General features: G+C 35.9%; 1 protein-coding gene across 2 annotated transcripts in view; it reads right to left on the bottom strand.

Moving 5' to 3' along the window:
• The window catches only part of CSN6 (COP9 signalosome subunit 6), a 256,482-nt gene that overhangs the window by 111,126 nt on the left and 124,207 nt on the right, over positions 1–21,149 (bottom strand). The window contains exon 5 of one of the 2 annotated variants that reach the window (XM_090381728.1): positions 189–191. The exons of the other annotated variant lie outside the window; for it this stretch is intronic. Within the exon in view, the coding sequence (XP_090237854.1) occupies positions 189–191 (3 nt within the window). The remainder of the gene's footprint in view (positions 1–188; positions 192–21,149) is intronic. 2 annotated transcript variants of the gene reach the window in all.

Genomic DNA, 21,149 nt, shown 5'->3' with positions numbered 1-21,149 from the left:
TTTATTATGTTAGAATAAAAATTACACTCTGCATGTTATCACTGGAAACAAGTTTTACATAGTAAGAAAATTTCCAGTGATGAATGGTTCTAATACCTTTCTGTCTTTTAGGAAATCCAATCCTGGCAATAATAAAAACTATAAGAGATTAAATCAAGAGAACATGGAGGGATATGGCAATAGTTAACATGCTTCTCTGTGAGGCAAAGTTGTCTAATATATGAGACAATACATTGTTGTAATGCAAGATGAAACCACTTTCCAAGTAAGAACATTCTGCTGTGATGGCTAGGAGGAAACATCTTGCAGATGGCTGCTCTTTATTATATCATTTTCTTTCATAAAAGTTATATAGTTTAGTCCCTATTGATCTCAAGATATTACATACAATTTTTTTTTTTAATAATGACCAAATGGAAAACTTTCCTGTGGCAGTCACTCTTTTATGTTTTGATAGAATTCTGGTTTCTGAATTAACAGAAAAGGTCAAATGAATATCTTCTGTCATGACAGTGCATACAAGCCATTTGTTACTTTTCACTTGCTCTAGTACCCATCTTGCTAATAGCTCTGTCATTTTTCTGAACTATGAAGATATTGCAAAGAATTAAGAATCTGAAAATATATGCATCTCATATGAGTGTTTCCACTAGTTCTGGTCCTGCAATTGGTCATCCAGAAGGCTATTCATCTTCAACACTATCGCTCTCTCTTCCAGAATGAAACTCCTTAGACCATCTACAAACTAATCTGAAAAGCCGTATCCTCAAATATTGAGGATCATATTTCTGGTGAACTCTGCAACTTTACATTATAGCAGATCAGTCTGTAAGTGCCTGAAACATAATGAGAAAAAAATTAGTCACATCTTCAATAACGTTTATGCTTTACTTAATTTATATTTTTTCATGCAGTTCTTAGCATAATAAAAAAACAGTAATGATCACTGCTTTCTAAAAACACCTCACATTAAAATGCAACAAAATAAAGACTTATTTACTTCAGAACTGTTTAAAGTGACACGGTAACAATGCTTGCTATGACTTATAATATGGTCTCCTTGTTTTCCTATGAGAATTAACCCCTATTGTTGGGTGTATGCAACAATATAATTAAATGCAACAAACATAGGGTGTACTATTAAACAAAGAACCTACAAAATCATTTAATATCTCTGCAACACATTCATGGAAATAATTAAAAAACAATGAACACTGAAGATCATGCAAAACAGCTGAACTCACTGGAGATTCTTACTTACACCATCCATTGGAAATATCCAAGAAAGCTGTAGTATAGCTTACTAAAACTAATATTAGTATTAACAAAGGAGCAAACTGATGCAAGGAAGCCAGCTTTATTCATCATCAGTCTTATTTTCAAAAAAACAAAAAATTTGTTTTATTAGGTATTTGTTCATTCCTTCCTTAAATTTATATAAGCTCTTTAGTTATGTGGCCAAGTTATTCCGACAGTTAATAACCTTTAGCTAAAGCAGGGGTCCCCAAACTTTTTGGAGTCACGACCCCTTAATGAAATCCTTTATACTTCATCGACCCCCAACCATTTAATAAAAAATAATAAAAACAACAATATTTTAAGGACTGTTTCTGAGTTTAATCGCAGTGAAGGGGATGTGTTTCTTAATTTACATCAAAAAATGTGGGGAACATTTAATGAAGCTCTAAATGGGGTCTGATGTGATGTATATATCATCTAAGATTAAAATATTTAAAAAAATTTTTACTTAATTTTAAAATTTACTTTTAAAGTGTTTTTTTTTCCTGAACTCTTCATTTTTTTGAAATTTATTCCGTTTTTTTTTCTGAATTCCTCTGTAAAAATAAAATATATTAAAAATAAATTAACATATTCTTTATTGAATTTTATATATCATATTAAATATTATATTTATTAAACATAATTAATATGAAGAATGTGGTTGATGGGTTTTAATAAGCTCTTTAATATTGGGTTTGAGGTTTGTGAGTTTTAATCTTAACTCACCATGTCCTTCCAAGTTTAGTTGGTTCCTTTCTTTTGTTAAAATACCATTTATGCGATTAAAACTGTTTTGACCATGTAAGTGCTTGGAAACGCAAGTAAAAATGGTTCAACGGCTGCAGAAAGTTTGGGATATTTTGTTGTAATGTTTATATTCTTCCAATAATCGCTGATACTTTTATTATTAAATAAAGATTTAGCTACTATGTCAACATACTTATTAATGAATTCATGGATGCGCTTTGATTTTATTAATTGATCTGATACACACTTTTTGAGTATCATGCAGCTTACCACTGAGTTTCTTTGCTACAAGATGATGTCTGTGTAACACACGATGAACAGTGCATACTTCTGGAACCTTTTTTTCGAGAAGGGCAGCAAATCCTCTGTAACAGCCAACCATTTCTGGTGCACCATCAGTAGCCACTGCATTGTTTTCTTAAAGTACTCTTCCAAAAATTGTAAAATTCTCACCTTTTCCATCAACTTTCATATACATGGAAATAAAAACTTGTCAACAATACATTTTTTTTTGGCTTTGGCTGTAATACCTCACATAGGCCATTAGAATATTTGAACTGCCGAAAGTTGACTGATCGAGTTGGATGGAGAATTTGCAATTTTGAAACTCAGACACCATGGTTTTTTCCCACATCATCGGCCATCTCATCAATGCATCGTTACACTGTATTCGAACTTAAAGGCAGGCATTTTAAAACAAGATAGGAATCCTTCTTCATAATTGTTTCAATCACCTCTTTAATTGCTGGTATTATAATCTATGTATATCACCAATGATATATGCTTTTCCTTTCTTTGCTATAATAGAGAGATATTGAATGATGCCTTCAGTCCTCCTTGAATATCAGCATGAGCAGATGCTTTAAAAAATGTATTTAAATTTGGCTGATTTCTGAATTTTTCCCTCAGCACCTTAAAAAATTTAAGATCTTTGTTTTTCTTATCAGGATGAATCTGTTCAATGAGTTCTTTCATTTTTGAAGGTTTCGTGGCATCATTACTAAAAGTCTTTTCACACAAGAGGCACATATATCATTGTTAATCGAGGGCACAAATCCAAATTTCAAATATTCTTGTGAATACTTTCAACATTTTTTCTTAGATACAGTAGCAGCCATTGTACTTATTAGGGTTGTAGCTCAATTTATATTTTAGAGTAAGTGCAGATGTGAAACATCCTGAAAGAAAGAAATTGGGTTCAATTAAGATTACCTCTCAATTTAGTATTCATAGTATAACAATATAACAGAAAACAAGGTAATGATAAAACAAGGAATTAAAAAACTCATTTCAATATTAAAAAAAATTTTGTGGTCATTCAAAAATGACTAAATTTTCTCAACATAAGCTAAGATAGTTTATATTTCTGTATTTTAGTATTAAAATCTTGGCTATTTCTTCTATTTCTGCACTTGGTCTGAAATTTATGAATACAAGTAAAAATGTTTAATAGCCCCAATTGACCTCTGGAAGTTTATCGACCCTGTAGATTTTATTATCAACCCATGGGGGTTGATATTGACCACTTTGGGGACCCCTGAGCTAAAGGATAATTTTCCTGCAACTATCCTTCCTTAATTTGTGTCCTCTAGCTTGTGCCACCTATGAAAGAAATAAGATTGTTTATTTGGTTTTTAGGAGCATAAAGCCATATTGCTCCGGGGATATGCAGTGGTCATAAGGCCATATTGCTCCGGTGATATGCGGTGGTCATTCCCTGACCTTTCCGCATCCTCCGTATCTGGTGGTCATGGGCTCGAACCCCGGTCTAATCAAGAAGCATGTGCTACGCCCTGATGCTCCTGCCCACTTGGATACGGAGGTGCCAAGAAGAAATAAGAAATCCAAATTATTTAGTTTATTCGAGCCTTTCAAAGCCATAAAATACCTTCATCAAATTCCTATGCACGCATCTGGTCCCTATACTTTGCTTTTGCTACAGAAATAATTCATGACATGAATTATTATATATCTCCCATTATATAAAACCAAGATTTTATACAATGGGATAATTATCTTTTTGTCCCTACTAACAAGATTCCTATGCATCATAGATATAAAAGGCCTAGCAACCTGTCCACACTATTAAGAGAACTTCATATCACATTGCTGCTCCTAAATTCCTTTCATTATCAAATGAAAAATATGTTTCTTGTTTCCCAAGTAATAAGATAATCAGGGATTAATACTACTCAAAGAAAGAACCTTACATTTTCTAACAGGTCTAATGGTCATTTATCAAATTAACTGAATAATTTATCTATATCTTATTGAAACAGCATATTTTGGCCATCATCTCTATTTAAATGCATAGATATAATGAACTTTTAAAGGTCCGGATCAAATTGAAGCAATGGTTTTCCATTATTCATCCATTTATACAATATTATTCATTACGCTGAAAGCACTGCTAATTGCGGTGGTTTCAAAGATATTTCTGGCTTTTATAATTGAAGAGTGAATGTCACTCGATTTTAAGGATAAACTGTCTTCGACAAAATCTCTAAAATCATTAATTTTTATTTCATATTTTATCACGTCCTTGAGGTTGTCACAGACATTCTCTCAGATAGGCCAGACAAGCTGCACTTGCTACCTGGGAGTCTAAAACGCTGATGGAACTAATATTCGGGTGACACTTAAGTCAAGTGGACCCAATTTCGGCGAAGTCCGGACGGTTTGTGACAGCCAAATCCTCTGCTTACACCTTCACGATGGTGGGACTGTTAGTAATCCTGGGTATAACCTCCACGCACAAGTAACCACCCAGGTGTGAACCAACGTAAGCAGGGGTCGAGGTGTGATGCCCACACCACATGGAGAAATGCTGCCCCTCTATGTTACCAGGCAGTACTAGGTGGTAGATGACTCTCATCAACCGGTGGCATACCACCACTTTGCTTATTGGAGGCTTGAAGTGGTGGAACCCATGTTTAGTCTCTAGCGCTAAGTTCCGGTCAACCCTTCCCTATCCCCCATCATGCAGTATGATTGACGACTTTTGAGGTTATGATGAACATCCTGGCGAGATCCAATATTCCTTACATTTCGAGGGTACAGCTCTAAAACGGTGTTCGCAGGTGGGCCGCTAGTTAGTACACTGGACCGAACCTATTGATAACTCTCTAGGAGGCTTCCGGATCAGCTAGTGTATAATCTTGCTACCTCTACTCTTCCAGATAGTGACTGGAGGGAGTCCGAGTAGTGTGTATGCGGGAAGCATTGCCAAGGCCACGTTATGTCAAGAATTTGGGTATATTCTTACCACGTGTATGCCATATCCAAAAATTTCATTACTTCATACACCATGTCCCACCCACTTTTTCTTACTATTGAATACACCATGAATTGTGAAACTAACAGAGCAAGGTTATCGGCGAAAAGATCTAAACCTCCCAAGCATTTCCTAATTCATTTCACAAATATACGTGGTCTCAATTCTAATCTCAACGATATCCATTTCCACTTGCAGTCTGCCAAACCCCATGTACTTTTTCTGACAGAATCTCAGTTATCGGTTGATTCAACTACTGCTCATCTCAGATGTCCAAATTATTCACTGTATGATTCCTTTCACCACAAAGGTGGTACTTGTGCATATGTCCGTTCTGATATTCCCTGTCAGAGACTTGGCAATTTGGAATCTCCTCTCTTTGATCTTCTCTGGCTTAAAATCCCTCTACCTCATTGTGTCAAATTCATCTGTTGTCTCTACCATTCTCCCAACTCCACTAATCACTTGGAGCTCTTTGACTTCCTCTCTTTGCAACTTGACTTTCTCCAGTCCAACTTTCCTAACAGTGAGGTAATTTTCCTTGGTGATTTCACAACTCCAGCTGGCTTCCGTTTTCTAGTCACACCGACCCAGCAGGTCGAGATGCTGAGGCTTTTGCAATTACTAATGACCTAGCACAGATTGTTCATTTACTTACAAGAATACCGGACAATCCTAATCATACAACCAATATGCTTGATATTTTTCTCAAAAACAACCCTTCTAAGTACACGGTCGAAGTGAGAGGTCCTTTAGGCACTTCAGACCACAACTTGGTGATTGTCTCTTCTCCAATGGAGCCTTTATCTCATGGCTGTTCCCAACCTCATGTTGTTTGGCATTACAAGAATGCAAAATGGGATGACCTGCGAGATTTCTTTTCTTCTTTTCCTTGGACGGATTACTGTTTCAAAACTTCTGATGTCAATGTTTGCTCAGATTGTGTCAGTGAAATTATTCTTGCAGGAATGGAATCCTTTATCCCACACTCCACTTTAAAATCTCGTCCTTTATCTAAACCTTGGTTTTCCAATAAATGTGCTAAGGCTGTTCAAGAGAAGAATGTTGTATATCGTAATTGGCTTGTTTCTAATTCTTCAGTTTCATTTTCTGCCTACACCAAAGCTCGCAACAATTGTAAAGCAGTTATTAATCAGTCCAAACTAGAGTTTGAACAGACTAAGAGCAGAAAACTTGCTTCTTGCCCTAATGGTAGCCGAGCATTCTGCTCTCTTGCCAAAGCTATTGGCCGCAACTTTTGCCCATCTCTGCTCCTACCTCTGTTAAAAACAGATGGCTCTGTTGTCACTTCAGCCAAGGATAAAGCTGACCTGCTAGCATCCCATTTTTCTTCCGATTCATGTATTAAGGATCTTGGAAAAACACCTCCCACCATTCCCAACACGCTCCATTCAATGCCTCCTGTGGTCTTCCGTGAAAAGGATGTCAGAAGGATTTTGACGAATTTCGATGCTAAGAAAACTCCAGGTCCTGATGGTATTTCTCCACTTATTCTCAAAACCTGTGCTCCCGAACTTATTCCTGTTCTTTGCCGCCTTTTTTCACTTTCTTATTCCAAAGGTGTTTTTCCTTCTGCCTGGAAATTTCTCATATCCAGCCAATTCCTAAAAAGGGTGACAAATCCCTTACATCCAATTATCGTCCCATTGCAATTACTTCTACTCTTTCTAAAGGAATGGAGAAATCAATTAACTGCCAACTCTTAAACTACCTAGAAACCTTCCGTCTGATAAACGATCGCCAGTATGGATTCGTCAGTGTCGATCCACTGGTGATATTCTGGCTTATGTTACCCATTTATGGACTAATTCAATGGAAAGGTTTGGTGAAACACAAGTAGGCTTTTGATCATGTCTGGCATAAAGGTCTTCTAAACAAGCTTCCATCTTATGGTTTGGCAACTGTTTTTAGTAATTGGTTATCCAGTTTCTCTCTGATCGCTCACTGAGGGTGATGGTGGATGGCTCTCTGTCTTCTAACTTCTCCACTAATGCTGGTGTCCCCCAAGGTTCAGTTCTTTCCCCCACTCTTTTCCTCTTGTATATTAATGACCTTCTTCCATTGACTGGAAATCCTATCCATAGTTTTGCCGATGATAGCACATTGCATTCCACTTTCCATTTTGAGAAACCTTGCCCTGCTCAATCAGCTTCAACTTCTCGAAAATCTGCTACCAATTCCTTAAATGCCGATCTTCAGGTAATTCTCCAGGGGCAAAGACAACTTAGTTGATTTCAACCCTTCTAAAAACTCAGTCTTGTCTTATATCTCGCAAAAAGGATTCTTCTGCTCCTATGCTTATCTTTAGTGACACTCCGATTTCTAGGTAAAATGATATATCTCTTTTGGAGATTACCCTGACTTCTAATCTCTCTTGGCACAAGCACATTACAAATATTGCTTCTTCTGCATCTAAAAAACTTGGTTTTCTCTTTCACTCTTGGCGTTACTTTTCTTCCAAACAGCTGCTCACTCTGTATAAATCGCAAATCCGCCCTGCCATGGAATATTGTTCCCACATCTGGGGTGGTGCCCCCAAAACCTCTTTCAGGCTTCTTGATTCCATTCAGAAGAGGGCAGTTGGGTTAATTAATGATTCATCTCTAACAGAGTCTCTCCACTCGCTTTCTCATAGACATACTGTTTCTGGTGCATGCCTTTTCTACAGATACTTCCATGGGCACTGTTCTTCTGAATTGGCTTCTGTAATGCCCGCTCTCTCTTTCAAAATGGTCCGAACACGTGCCGCCACCAGCAAACATCCATTCACTGTCCAACTTCAAACCCACAGAACCAACTTTTCATCTTCTTCGTTTATTCATTCAACTGCTGTTTTCTGGAACAACCTTCCTTCGTATGTATTTCTTGAAAATTACAATCTACAGAAGTTCAAGTCCAATGTCAACAAATATCTTCTTTCGTCTTCTCAACCTTCAATCCAAGCACGGTACTAAGTACTATAGGTTCTAATACCTCTCGTGTTTGGGGTTCACATAAAAAATAAAAAATAAAAAAAAAAATCAGAAAACTTAAATTTCTTATTCGTTTTTCACTGTCTTGCCACGGACACAAAAGCTCTTTCGTATTCCACGATTCCAGGTAGCATATGTTTAAAATTTCTTTCAACTCCTCATCGTCAATAGTATCATTATTTTCTTTATTGAATTTAAAATTACTCTGTTGCATTAATAATTTATTCTTAATAACGTGTCACGAGGTAATTTTTTAAATGTGTTCTTACTTTCGATTCCTTCAAATTCTTTCAACTTCAATATGCTCTTAATTTTAGCTTCATAATTTCCTTCAGAATTTTTGAAATTAGTGATAGCATTGATAGTTAGAAAAATTAATTTATCTGCTTTTACTATAGTGATGCTGCAGCTTTGTAAAGCTTCTAGTTAAGGTAAGAGAGCTCCTGCAGGAGTGCTAAATCGTTCAGAAATTCCAGATTGAAAAGTCGGTTTAATAATCCAGAATATTTAATTAACTTTGATTCAAAATGTTTGCACAAAGTGGGATAATTCCTCCAACCTTCAATTGCTGTCCGTAAGCTACAAGCTGCCCACTGTGGCCCAAACACATGACTGATCTTTATAGTTTCTGTATCAAGTTCTTTAGCAATCATCTTTAATTCGCGCTAGTTTTTTTGTATCACTAAAAAACTGTATTGGTGATACAGTTTTTTTGTTTTTGTTTTTTTAATTATTTCCTGTATGCCATTATATTTTAAAACATTTTCTACACAGTGAAAGCCTCGACGAAGTTTCAAAATCTGCCAACATTTCCTCTTCGTAAAGTTTATATAATATCTTAGTTGCCTCAATTCCCCCCCCTACGTTGCTACTCTCACTAGTTCTTTGAATACAGTGCAAAATGTATCGCACGAATATTCTGCTACTGTGACCATGTAAACATAGACAGGAGACATTTACTGGAAGGCAAGGTTCACTCACTTCTCCGAAAAACACATGACTTCTTGTAGGAGTAAAGGGGAACCACAACACAGGTTGACCAGAGGCTATAATCCATGTTGAGAATCTTCTTAATCCTCTGACTGGCTATGGAAAGCATATTGACTAGTGCGACTTCTCGGTGTGTGACTGCAGAGGTTTTATGGACACCACTAACATTGTGAAATGGTAATCCCTTTCACCCTTAACTCGCGCTTTCTAATTACCTAAATTGCCTAAAGGCCAGAGGTAAGAACAATGCACACAAAGTTGTCTCTCCTAACCCATTCGTTACATGGAAATTTTCTTCGTCCACCGGAAACTATTTTAAATGTAATTATCAAGGGGGAATCAAAAAAATTCGCTATAAAGAAGTTCGTTAAACTGAGGTCTGACTGTAATTAAATCAAAAATGAAGAAATTTTAAAATACATAACTGATCGATTGCGCCATTCAAATGCTGGGAATGGGCCCTGCAAGCCCCAACGTAGTTTCGGCTCTATATACTGAATAATTGCATTCAGGATTTCATTTGTAAAATAAATGATCATCTCAACAATGGACTTGCAAATTTAAAAAAAAAATAACAATGGGCTCTCGCGAGCCCACTATAGCTCACCACTGGCTATGATTAATGGTTAATCATAAACCTCTTCAGACTAGCCTAATCAGTGGAGACCCCAATGGATCGGTTCAAAGACCACTCTTGTTTCTGAGTTTTATAAAACATTGATGAAGAGATACAGGGTATGAAGTCAAAATTTGCAGATAATGTCCAGATCAGTAGTGTTATTAATGATCAGCAGTAAGCAGCACTTCTTCAAGATGACTCAGGGATGGTCAGAAAAGTGACAACTAAGTTATAATGGGGTGGCAAAATGTAGGGTCGTATACTTGGGGCACAGAACCGCCAAAAATGATACAATTGGTGGGGCTGAATTAAAAACAGTAGCAGAAGAAGAAAGGGATTTTTAGAGTTATGATATGGTAGGACATGAAATTCTCCAAGCAGTGTAGACAGGTGGCAAGGAAGGCCCATGGTGTCCTATCAATGATTTATCAAATATTTGCTTGTAGAGACTAGGAAGTCATAATCTCATTGTATAAGACAATTGTAAAAGTGTACTTAGAATACTGTGTCTAAGTATGGAAACTGTACCTAAAAATGAGAGAGAGAGAGAGAGAGAGAGAGAGAGAGAGAGAGAGAGAGAGAGAGAGAGAGAATTTAACTAATTCAAAGAGTCCAAAGACGAGTAACCCAGGTGAAATCTGCAAAATGACACTCATATGCAGAAGAACTTAATGTGGGCTACAGAGCTTGACAACTGCAAACCTTGGGGGAAGGGGCTCACTAAGATCTATTAGGCTCTGAGAGAGAATACTAAAATAAATTAAGATGAAATTTTTGCTATTACAGGTTGACCGTCACTAATCCAGCAGCGTTGGGACCTGTGGGGTGCCAGATTAGTGAGTTTGCCGGATCACCAGTTGTTATTTTAGCACATACAGTTTACCTAACCACCTCATCCTACTCCTACCTTTAACACGTTGACTGCCAAGCTTTTGGCCCCTGGGGAAAAAAATTCCCCAGGGGCCAAAAATATTTAGCAAATGATTTGATTAGTAATTCTAAAATAAATATTGTAATGTCAGTGTTGTCGTTTTTTCACTTAAAATATCAAAAAAAAAAATTTTTTTTTTTATGTCGCATATATGTGGCCCAGTAGGTTAAATCTTGAGAAGCCATGTCGGCCACATACGTGTGACGCTATTATGGCATACATATGAAGGTCGTTTATGATTAGTTTATTGCACCCGCGGCGAGCGCTGCAATAAAACTAATTGCGATAAAATAAACTCTCAAATGTCATAATAAATTTGTCAGTATCGTTAGAGATTTTGTGAAAACTAGTTCGTCAGTGCGCTTTATTTATATATATATATATATATATCCATCATATTGTGTTGTTTTTCTGCAAGTTTGTACAAGTGTTGTAAAAAACATATCTAAAAAGGAATGGCTAAAAGAAAATTACTAAAATAAGAGGAACTAAGAGAAATTGCTGGAATTTATAATTAAGCAGAGTTAAACTTCTCACAGACACACCGCTGTTGAGTTTTCTCAGAAGTTCAACTTTATCAATGTACGGTGTTTGCGCTTTACACCATGAGAGCCACTTCCTTTATGCATTGGAACTGTGGCTGGGGCTAAATGTGAGCAGGTTACAATAATCAATCCAGAAAAACAAGTGGGATGGCTTGCCAGTGTTTACGAGTTCGTGCCAACAGCTGATGCGACTAACCCACCAAAACAGTAATGGCAGGTCGGTGCGCCGACCAGGGAAATTTGAAATTACGTTCGCGGAAATTATGTCTGGATTACCGGTGGCTGGATTAGTGATGGTCGACTTGTATAATGATTCTATAATGAGAGGACATAAATTCAAATTGTAATAGAGTCTAAATCTCTTTCCCTGTAATTCCCAAGCAAATTAATTGCTAGAATAAGTTATCTCCACGAGTGGTTGATGTTGACAGCTTAGGGAAATTCAAAAGTCAGCTGGATAGTTACCTGCATGAGGACAGAATTCTTATTTTTCATATTTTTTATTTTATTTTATTTTTTGGCTAGTATAACAAATAAACTCTATATGCTTAATACTAACTGAAATACTTGTATTTCAGTTAGTATTACGATGGGAAATGGCAGCACAAGCTACAAAAATAACTACCATAGAATTTAATAATGACTAACAGTACAATTAATAACCTCCTTAGAGTACAGATAAAAAACAAAATAAAAATTACTATGAAGAAAATACAGTTAATAACCTCAGAAAATATGGTGAAGCCTTATCTGGATTGATATGGAATGAACTACTGGACTTGGAGAGCATGCAAGAAGTACTGGGCTTATTAAGCATACGAAACTCCTAAGGGAGCCAATGGGAAGTGAGCTCATGATATGCTCTGAGAATAAGGGTATTTTCTAATACCTCCTTATTTCACAAGTAAAGGGTTTTCTGCTGATCCCCTCAAGGAAATTCTATTTTTCCAATGCCCTTGTTCTCAGAGCATTCATGATCTCACTTCCCACTGGATCCCTCAGGAGTTTCCTAAGCTTTATAAAACTAGTCTTCCACTTGCTCTCCAGGTCCAACAGTTAATAAACTCTGAAAATATGACCGTCTCACCATATTTTCTGAGATTATTAACTGCTATTTGTCACTGTTAAATGTTTCTAATTATTTTTGTAGTTCATACTGATATTTCCCATCCCTTCCCTCCATAGTCTTATAAGTATTTAATTTAATATAAACAATGCTCTAATGTTGGTTATCTCCTTTTCATCTCCTATCTTAACTCCCAGAAGAATAACCTAATTATTTCAAAAACGGTCATATTAATCTTGTTTTTTGATATTTATAATCAATGTTTTGATATTCATTGTAATTAATTTCTAACTTTAGATATTATTATAAACAATTCTATATGTCTGAAGATGAGAAACTGACTTTTTGAACCATAATGAAACTTTTTAAGTGAATGAATACACTCCCATTTGAGGTGTATTCATTTTAATTGCAACATTTTCAATAAAATGGCTTAAATCTGTCATATGGTAGATTAGTGTTGGTAGCATTATCTATCATGTGTAGATTTAAGTCATTCTGAACCAATATTATTAATATTACTCAATACAAAAGGCATTACAAAAAAAAAAAAAAAAAAAAAAGGTGAATCTGCTATTTGTCTAACACACAACACTAGGCTCTGAACAAATGACAAGTGGCTTCTATTAGCAGATTTATGGTAACTATGAAAAATGCATAGATTCTACATGAGCAGCCAAGCAATGCATGAAAGAAAACAAAAACTGCTAATTTAAAACATGACTAAGGTTCTGTGTACTTTTAACCTATAATACTGGGCTGTATTTGCCCCACATTCAATTCATAAATTATTTCAGTGCAAGCAGAAAAACAATTTAAGAATTGTATACATTTGTTAGGAGGACTCAAGGATAATGCCATCTCTAATATGAGTATAAACCTAAGCTTCTGTGACCAAAAGTTGAACTCTGTATCTGAGGGATCGAAACATCCTGAAGACAGAAATTGAACAAAATACAAAAAAATTCTTAAATTATCTCACTGCTTGCATTCAAATATAATCTTGCAGTCTACTCCACTACACTGTTATTCAGGGCAAGCATAGTCCAGAAGTAGGGCTTATATATAACCTTTTTTATGTTTAATTGAAAATTTCTTGCATATGTTGCTTGGCTGTGTAACATATTATTTTAGAGGAAAGCATAAAACGGATGCCACAACAGAGTTTTGAGTTTTATTTTAGATAAATGGCAGGCTTACTTTTTTTTTTTTTTTTTTTTGTGTGGTGAGTGATAATATCTCTATAAAACAGTATTAGCAATTTAGGCTAACTCGTGAACAATGTCATCTCTAATGGCGGCAAAAACCCAAATGAAAAAATTGCTAAAAATTGGCAACTAAAACTGGAGGAAATCAAAGCATCATTAACAGCAAAACTGAAAGCAGAACTGCTAAATTATATATTTATTGCTTTCTTCATTTACTTCTTTCTAATAATTCACAAAATATTTATTCTCATTGTCCAAACATTGCAGTGCCAAATTTGTACATAAACTTTTTTTTTTTTTTTTTTGTGTGGTGAGTGATAATATCTCTATAAAACAGTATTAGCAATTTAGGCTAACTTGTGAACAATGTCATCTCTAATGGCGGCAAAAACCCAAATGAAAAAATTGCTAAAAATTGGCAACTAAAACTGGAGGAAATCAAAGCATCATTAACAGCAAAACTGAAAGCAGAACTGCTAAATTATATATTTATTGCTTTCTTCATTTACTTCTTTCTAATAATTCACAAAATATTTATTCTCATTGTCCAAACATTGCAGTGCCAAATTTGTACATAATTTAATGAAGGTACTTCTACTACATCTAGGAAGACTTCCAAATGATTATAACAACTTTTTTTTTTGTTCTTCAAAGGTGTTAAAGAGAGGTCTCTGGAGGAGTAGAATGAGAGTCTGACCTCCCAAAGTACGAGACATCTTCAATGTTTAACCCCTCTTTGAATGTACCTTCAAACAGTGCTGTCATCTAAAGCTGAATCTCCATATACAACTTGCAGTTCTCTGTACAATTCTACAACTCCTTCCCTTGTACTGCCAAGAATTCAACAACTTATGTTTTGGTCCAGGCTCATGTTGCATACCAGAGTCCTCACAGATCTTTCTTCAACACATCACAACAAGAAGAAAAGTTGTAATTATCTGGAAACATTCCCATATGTAGTGCCAGAACTATGTATTTCTGCAACCAAGAAGAAATTCGGCAGTTGGTATTCACAGGTATCAGACACGTGTTGGATGGTTCTGAGGGGAAATATGTTCAAGAGACGGAAGCTTGAATTAAGAGACCAGTAGAAAGTTTTCTTTTTCCATGATCTGTTTAAATATCTTGTAATTTTCTTTTCTTTCTGTCATTGTATAAATTTTAGTTCTCATCTTTTCTAAAATTAATTCCCCTAAGTTATTCTTTTCTATATCTTGTGTGCTGGCACATTATAGCCTTAGTAGCTAATGCGCCAATAAAACCAAAAACCTCTATATCTTGTAAACTTAAATTTTTAAATTCATAACAGATAAAGTTTTGGTAACTGCTTATTTACTGTAATACTTTCTAATTTAATTCTTCCCTTAATAATGGTTGTTACAAGATCAACACTGAATACTTCATCTAAGGATATCGTTACTAAAACTGAAATGGCCATAGTCAATTTCCACGTAAACCACAAGTTCATCAATTGCATAACTTGTAGCATATATTCAAAGGCCAATCTAGGTAATCATTGCTCAACTGACAGCTGCTCTCTTTTGTTCTTGATGTAAGAAGAAGTATACAGATCTTGAATTAAAACTTGCTGCATTACTAGAAGAATATGAGTCACTAAAGAAATGGGAGCTTGTCCTAGAAATTAGTCAGGGACTCAAGGTTCTAGTAACCTGCAGGTGATGCACCCTTGATTTGGGTCCCAGAACAGAATAATCAAGTACACTGATCTGGTTCAAGAGCAGGTAGTTTTATTGGGAGATTCTATTGTCAGGGGAAAAGGGTAACAATTTTTGTAATAAGAACCAGAGTGTTTCTACTAGGAGCAACAATTAACAATATCAAAAACAGATGTCAGAATTTAATGGTGGTAGAGAGATTATTCATGCAGGGACTGATAACATTAAACACTCATGAACTGACAATTTGTTGGATAAGTAGAGAACCATGTTGAAAAAGCACATATATCAGGTTTAATGTCTAAGTCTGCAGATGATACAAAGGTTGGCAGGGTTGTTAAAGACAGTAAAGATAATACGCTACTGCAACAGGGTCTGGAGAAGTTGAGCAGATGGGCTGAGAAGTGGCAACTAAAGTTTAACATTGACAAATGTAGAGTACTGCATATGGATAGCAGTAACCCCAGAATAATGTATCAACCGGGTGGTGCTACACTCAGGGTAGTGGAGAATGAAAAGGACCTGGTGGGTAATTGCAGTGCAGACAGACTGCAAGAGTAGTGGTGTGTTGTCAATGATATACAGGAATTTTGCTAGCAGGGATAAGAGGGGGTGATTGTCCCCTTGTATAAAGCAAAGGTCAGGCCAGACCTTGAGTACTGTATACAGGTCTGGAAGCCTCATTTTAGGAAAAATGTAGAGCTGCTGGAACAAGTACAGAGAAGGGCAATGAGACTGGTGAGTAAAACAAAGGGTTGGTGTTACCAAGAAAGGCTTAAGTTCTGCAAATTGCAGCTTCTGGAGACTAGGCACCTGCGCGGTGATCTGATTGAGGTGTATAAGGCCTTGAATGGTTTGAGAAAGTTCAATGCTAATGGCATTCTTCCTCTTGCTCAGATTACTCACCTGGGGGCACATATTCAAATTGAGGAAAGATAATTGTAGAAGAGATGTGTGGAAATTCTCATTTAGCCAGCGGGTGGTTGATAGTTGGAAAAAACTTCCATCTGTTGTAGTGGAGGTCAACAATTTAAACAAGTTCAAGGCAGAACTAGACAAACACTTGGAGTGAATGGAAGGTATGAAGTAGGTTTTTTTTTTTTTTTGTTGGCTGATGCTCTCTATATAAGCTTGCTTTCTTGCATCATATGCCTCTACTAATGCTAACACTGAGTTAGGTCAGAATATATATGTGTCTTCAATTCTGCCCTGGCACAACAGAGGAAATTATATGCTGGAAGCCTTGAGACTAACTTAAAACTTGAGGGATTCCACAAAGCATTCTTGTGGGGGGATTTTTATCAACTTGGCACACACTTGTAAGTAAAAAGAAACAATTTTGTAGAGACAGAATACATATGAACAATGGTGGTATAAAAGCTTTTATCAATATCAAAAGACATTTTAAGGGTTCAGAGAAACTGCTAGTTAGAGGCAAATAGGTAACATGACAATCATCATCTAAATGCAGATGAAATTATTATTATTATGAGAGATTATTGGTGATTTTAATTTGCCCCTAATTGAATTAGGCAAGTAGGAGGGAAACTCACCATGGAATACAAAATTTTAAATCAACTAAATGATTCAGAAGTAAACTATTCACACACTTTATACACCACAATAAATAAGACATGATTAAAAACTAGATAATTGTTATTTTAACAGTGTATTAGAAAAAGTACCAGAATATTCTAAACCTGGTTATCACCCACAAGCCACATGACATTATAGGGCTGAGAATACAGGACCCATTAGCAAGCAGTGATCATGGATTTCTAAGTTGGATGATGGTGATGATGCAGAGAGAGGTAGTGGTTATTGAAGACAAAGGATAAGTTTTAATTTAATGAAGGGAGATTCTGACAGCTTAAGATACTACATGGCCTCTATCAACTGAAGAGATAGCATACAGTATGCAAACGCATTAAAATTATGGTATACCTTTAAAACTACAGTCACAGAAACCATGATGCCAAGATAAATGAATAATGAGCTAGCCAATTTAATACAGCAGAAAAAGATGGCATGAAAAGGTTACAAATCAATAAAAAAAGCCTATAACAGCTACAAGCCTATAAAAAAAAAATAGCCTATAACAGCTACAAGCCTATAAAAAAAAAAAAGCCTATAACAGCTACAAGTTGATCTGTAATAATACTACAGAAAAGGTTAAGCTGAGAAAAGCAGATTACAAGAAATCAGTTGGCTAAGAGATCAAAGAACAGGAAAAAGGAGATTTTTACATATGCAAATACAAAGAAGCAAGAATAAATCAGATCAGACACTCGTGTAATGGGTACAGGAAAGTATTAGTTAACCCAGCTGACGTTGTGGATGAATTGACGAATTGAACAGATACTTTGCATCAATATTTACAGAAGAAAGACCTTCATAGTGAGGGAAAGCAGGGAAGCATGAAATTAGAAATGCTAAAATTTCAGGAGATTATTCATTAGGGAAAGTTTCAAGGTTAAAGGCAAATGAGGCTGCTCGAGTTGATGGCATACATCCAGTAATTTTGAGGGATCTGGTAAGAAAGTGTTTTGAAATCATTAACCATCATCGTGAAGAACCTGATACTCATGCAAAGAATTAAGCAGGATGTTAGCCGCCAACTACAAAGAACAACAAATACAGACACAACTGAACCAGAACCGGAGTACAAGAACTACAACCAGAGCAGCATGAGTGAAAAGAGACGAGGTTGCGATATCCAGGATAGAAGAATGGAAGAAGACCCCATCAGAATTCAAAGGAATGGACTCCCACAAAGACCCATACCGTACAGAAGCAGAGACTCAACAGAATCCTGTGGCAAGTCAAAGACCACTTCAATCAGTGCATCATACCAGATTACCTCAACAATAATGAAGTAAATAGACACCATTCACACAGCCGTTTAATGTGCTGCTGTAGCAGACACCAGGATAAATGGAAGAGAAACCAGAGACCAACATAAAACAAAATGCAAAGACAAAGAACCACCAGCCTGGGAAAGAAGGCTATGGCAAAAGATAGAAAAAATAAAAATGAAGATAAGCCAATTGACCCAATACCAACAAGGTACCAGAAGTAAAAAGCTGATTAGAAAAGTGAAGACTATCCATAGCACGAATGAGACCTATAATCAGAGGATTATAGCAGAAACCTCATCCTCAAGCAGAAACTCCTGGCACTCAGCAAGAGACCTTCCTGTTACAGGGGAGCACCCAAAAGAAAACAGACAACAGGCTTTATGATAAAACCAGAGAGCCGTCTACAGGAAAATAGACAGAGGAGAAGAAAGGCAATGGACCCCCACACAGAACGTAATCGAGGAGTTCTGGAGCATCAAAGTTAGCCATAATGGCCATGCCTCCTGAATAGATCTAGAACAGGAAAAAAAAAAAAAAAAAAAGGGGGGGGGGGGGAAACTAAGAACATACACGAAATGACAGAATGGGAGATTCGGGTGGAAGAAATATAACAGTCGATCAGGAAGTTCTACAACTGGTTTAAACCCCAGGAATAGATAATATTCACAAGTACTAGTACAAGAAGTTCAGCTGCACACACAGGCATATAGTATTAAATATTGGTGTAGATACACCCCAGATAGCTCTTAAACAAAAACTACAATAGTAGTGTAAAGGCATCGTTTCAATTGTATCTCATATTGTGATCATCCTTCACAATGAGTTACCATGTATTGCACTACCTCGAATAAGCAACACTTCACTAATAGAGAAGACTATTGTTACTTATTCTCGGTGGGCACCACTACCCAGAAGGCACCGTTTCAAGGGTTGTTGGCCTTTCATCGGTGAGTGGGCAGGTACCCTGGTATTGCAATCATGACAATCCAGTTGTGAAGTTAATCCCACAATGAAAGATGCCAAAAGGTGTACGTGATAATACTATAATAAATCCAAATGCAATAAGGCATAATATTATAAGAGCTTAAAATTATCTAAATATTGGCATAGATACACCATAGATAGCTCTTAAACGAAAACTACGATAGTAGTGTAAAGGCATTGTTTCAACTGTATCTCATATTGTGATCATCCTCCTTCGCAACAAGTTACCATGTATTGCACTACCTTGAATAAGTAATGCTGAAGTTAATCCCACAATAAGAGAGATGCCAAATGGTGTACCTGATAATAAAATAATAAATCCAAATGCAACAAGGCATACTATTATACGAGCTTAAAATTATCCATTAAATATTGATATTTATTAAATAAGTAACAATAGTCTTCTATTGTTACTTCAAACTTTATGCCACAACAGAGAATCAACTCCAACAGCTACTCCAGATCATCAAAGAGTTCAACAACGTCATGATGCAAGTTGGCCTAGACTACGGGTGGCCAACAAGTCGATCGCAGCTTTAATTTCAGTCGATCACGACGAATTTTAAATATATATAAAAAATAGATTGGTCAAAATCTAAATATTATTATTATTATCTGCTCCACTGCATACGCTAATTACAAATCCGTTGAACTATGTAACTACTCTTTTCGCCACACAGCCGCTAGGCTTGTCTAATGAAAATTCATGCAATTACGTGATGGAGAGCATAGTGTATGTGTCGAATTCTTATTTAGTTTACTTAATATTAATAACTGGGCAGTACTTACACATTAATTTAATACCCTTTGATTTAAAATGCATACTACGAAAAAGAGCAAAATGTATCATTTTCATCAAGAGTGGGAACTAGAATACTTTTTTGTAATGATAAAAGAAAAATGCTGTTGTTTGATTTGCAATGCTTCCATGACTATACCCAAAAAAAAGGAAATTTAGAAAGGCACTTCAACACACTGATTAGTAGTATTTCTGCATATAAATATCAATTTTTGGCAATGTCTAAGGATCTCAAAGGGAAAAAATCCGATCATTTTGCAAATATGCAAGATCATTTGCAAAAATATCCTGTTTTTGAATTTAATAATGAGAAATGTGTTTCCGAAATTGAGAAAGTTGTGGATGATTTTGAAAACAAATTCAGTGATTTTAAAACAATTGAAGACATTGTCAATATATTTCTTATCCATTTAATGTCGACTTAGATACGAAACAAATTGCTGAAAAAATCGCTGCGATTTTTCACATGGAGAAAATATTACTTGAAAATGAAATTACTGTATTACATTGCGAAACAATATCTTCGTAAAAGCCAGGTCATCAGAAAAAGAGTTTTGGAAATATGTTTGCTGAGAAAAGTGTCCAAATGTAAAAAAAATGCAGTGAACTTTTAAATTCCTGTTTTGGTTCCACATATCTATGTGAATCAGCCTTTTTGTATCTGAAACAAACAAAGACGAAAAAACCTACATATAAAAGATTCTTTGGTTGGCCTTATCACAGTACATCCCCAATTTTGAAAGCTTGGCAGATGACATGAAGACTAAAACTTCACATAAATTAAAAATTTAAATACATATTAATTTAAATTAAGAATTCTGAATTGTATTTAATTTAAAATTTATAAACAACATTTTTCAATATGTGTTGATTAACTTTTTTAACCATGTGCAATGAAATTCTTGAGATGGTAGATCGTGGCACATTTTTAAGAAAAAAAAAGTAGATCGCATCACGAATTAAATTGGCCACCCCTGGCCTAGACAAATGCAAGTCCTTGATGCCATGGATTGCATCAAGAACATCAAGTTGGACAGAACTACCAAATGAAGTGATTGAATCTATGACAGAGGGAGAGACCTACAAATACCCAGGGATGATGCAAGCTCACCAGTTAGCACACAAGGATATCAAGGTGCACCTCACTGAGAAATACCATTAGAAACTCAGAAGCCTGC

Source organism: Mastigoproctus giganteus, chromosome 9 (genome assembly GCF_048544385.1).
Source record: "Mastigoproctus giganteus isolate SK-2022 chromosome 9, ASM4854438v1, whole genome shotgun sequence".
In the NCBI taxonomy this organism is placed as follows: Eukaryota; Metazoa; Arthropoda; class Arachnida; order Uropygi; family Thelyphonidae; genus Mastigoproctus; species Mastigoproctus giganteus.
This window is presented reverse-complemented; position numbering and strand designations above follow the sequence as displayed.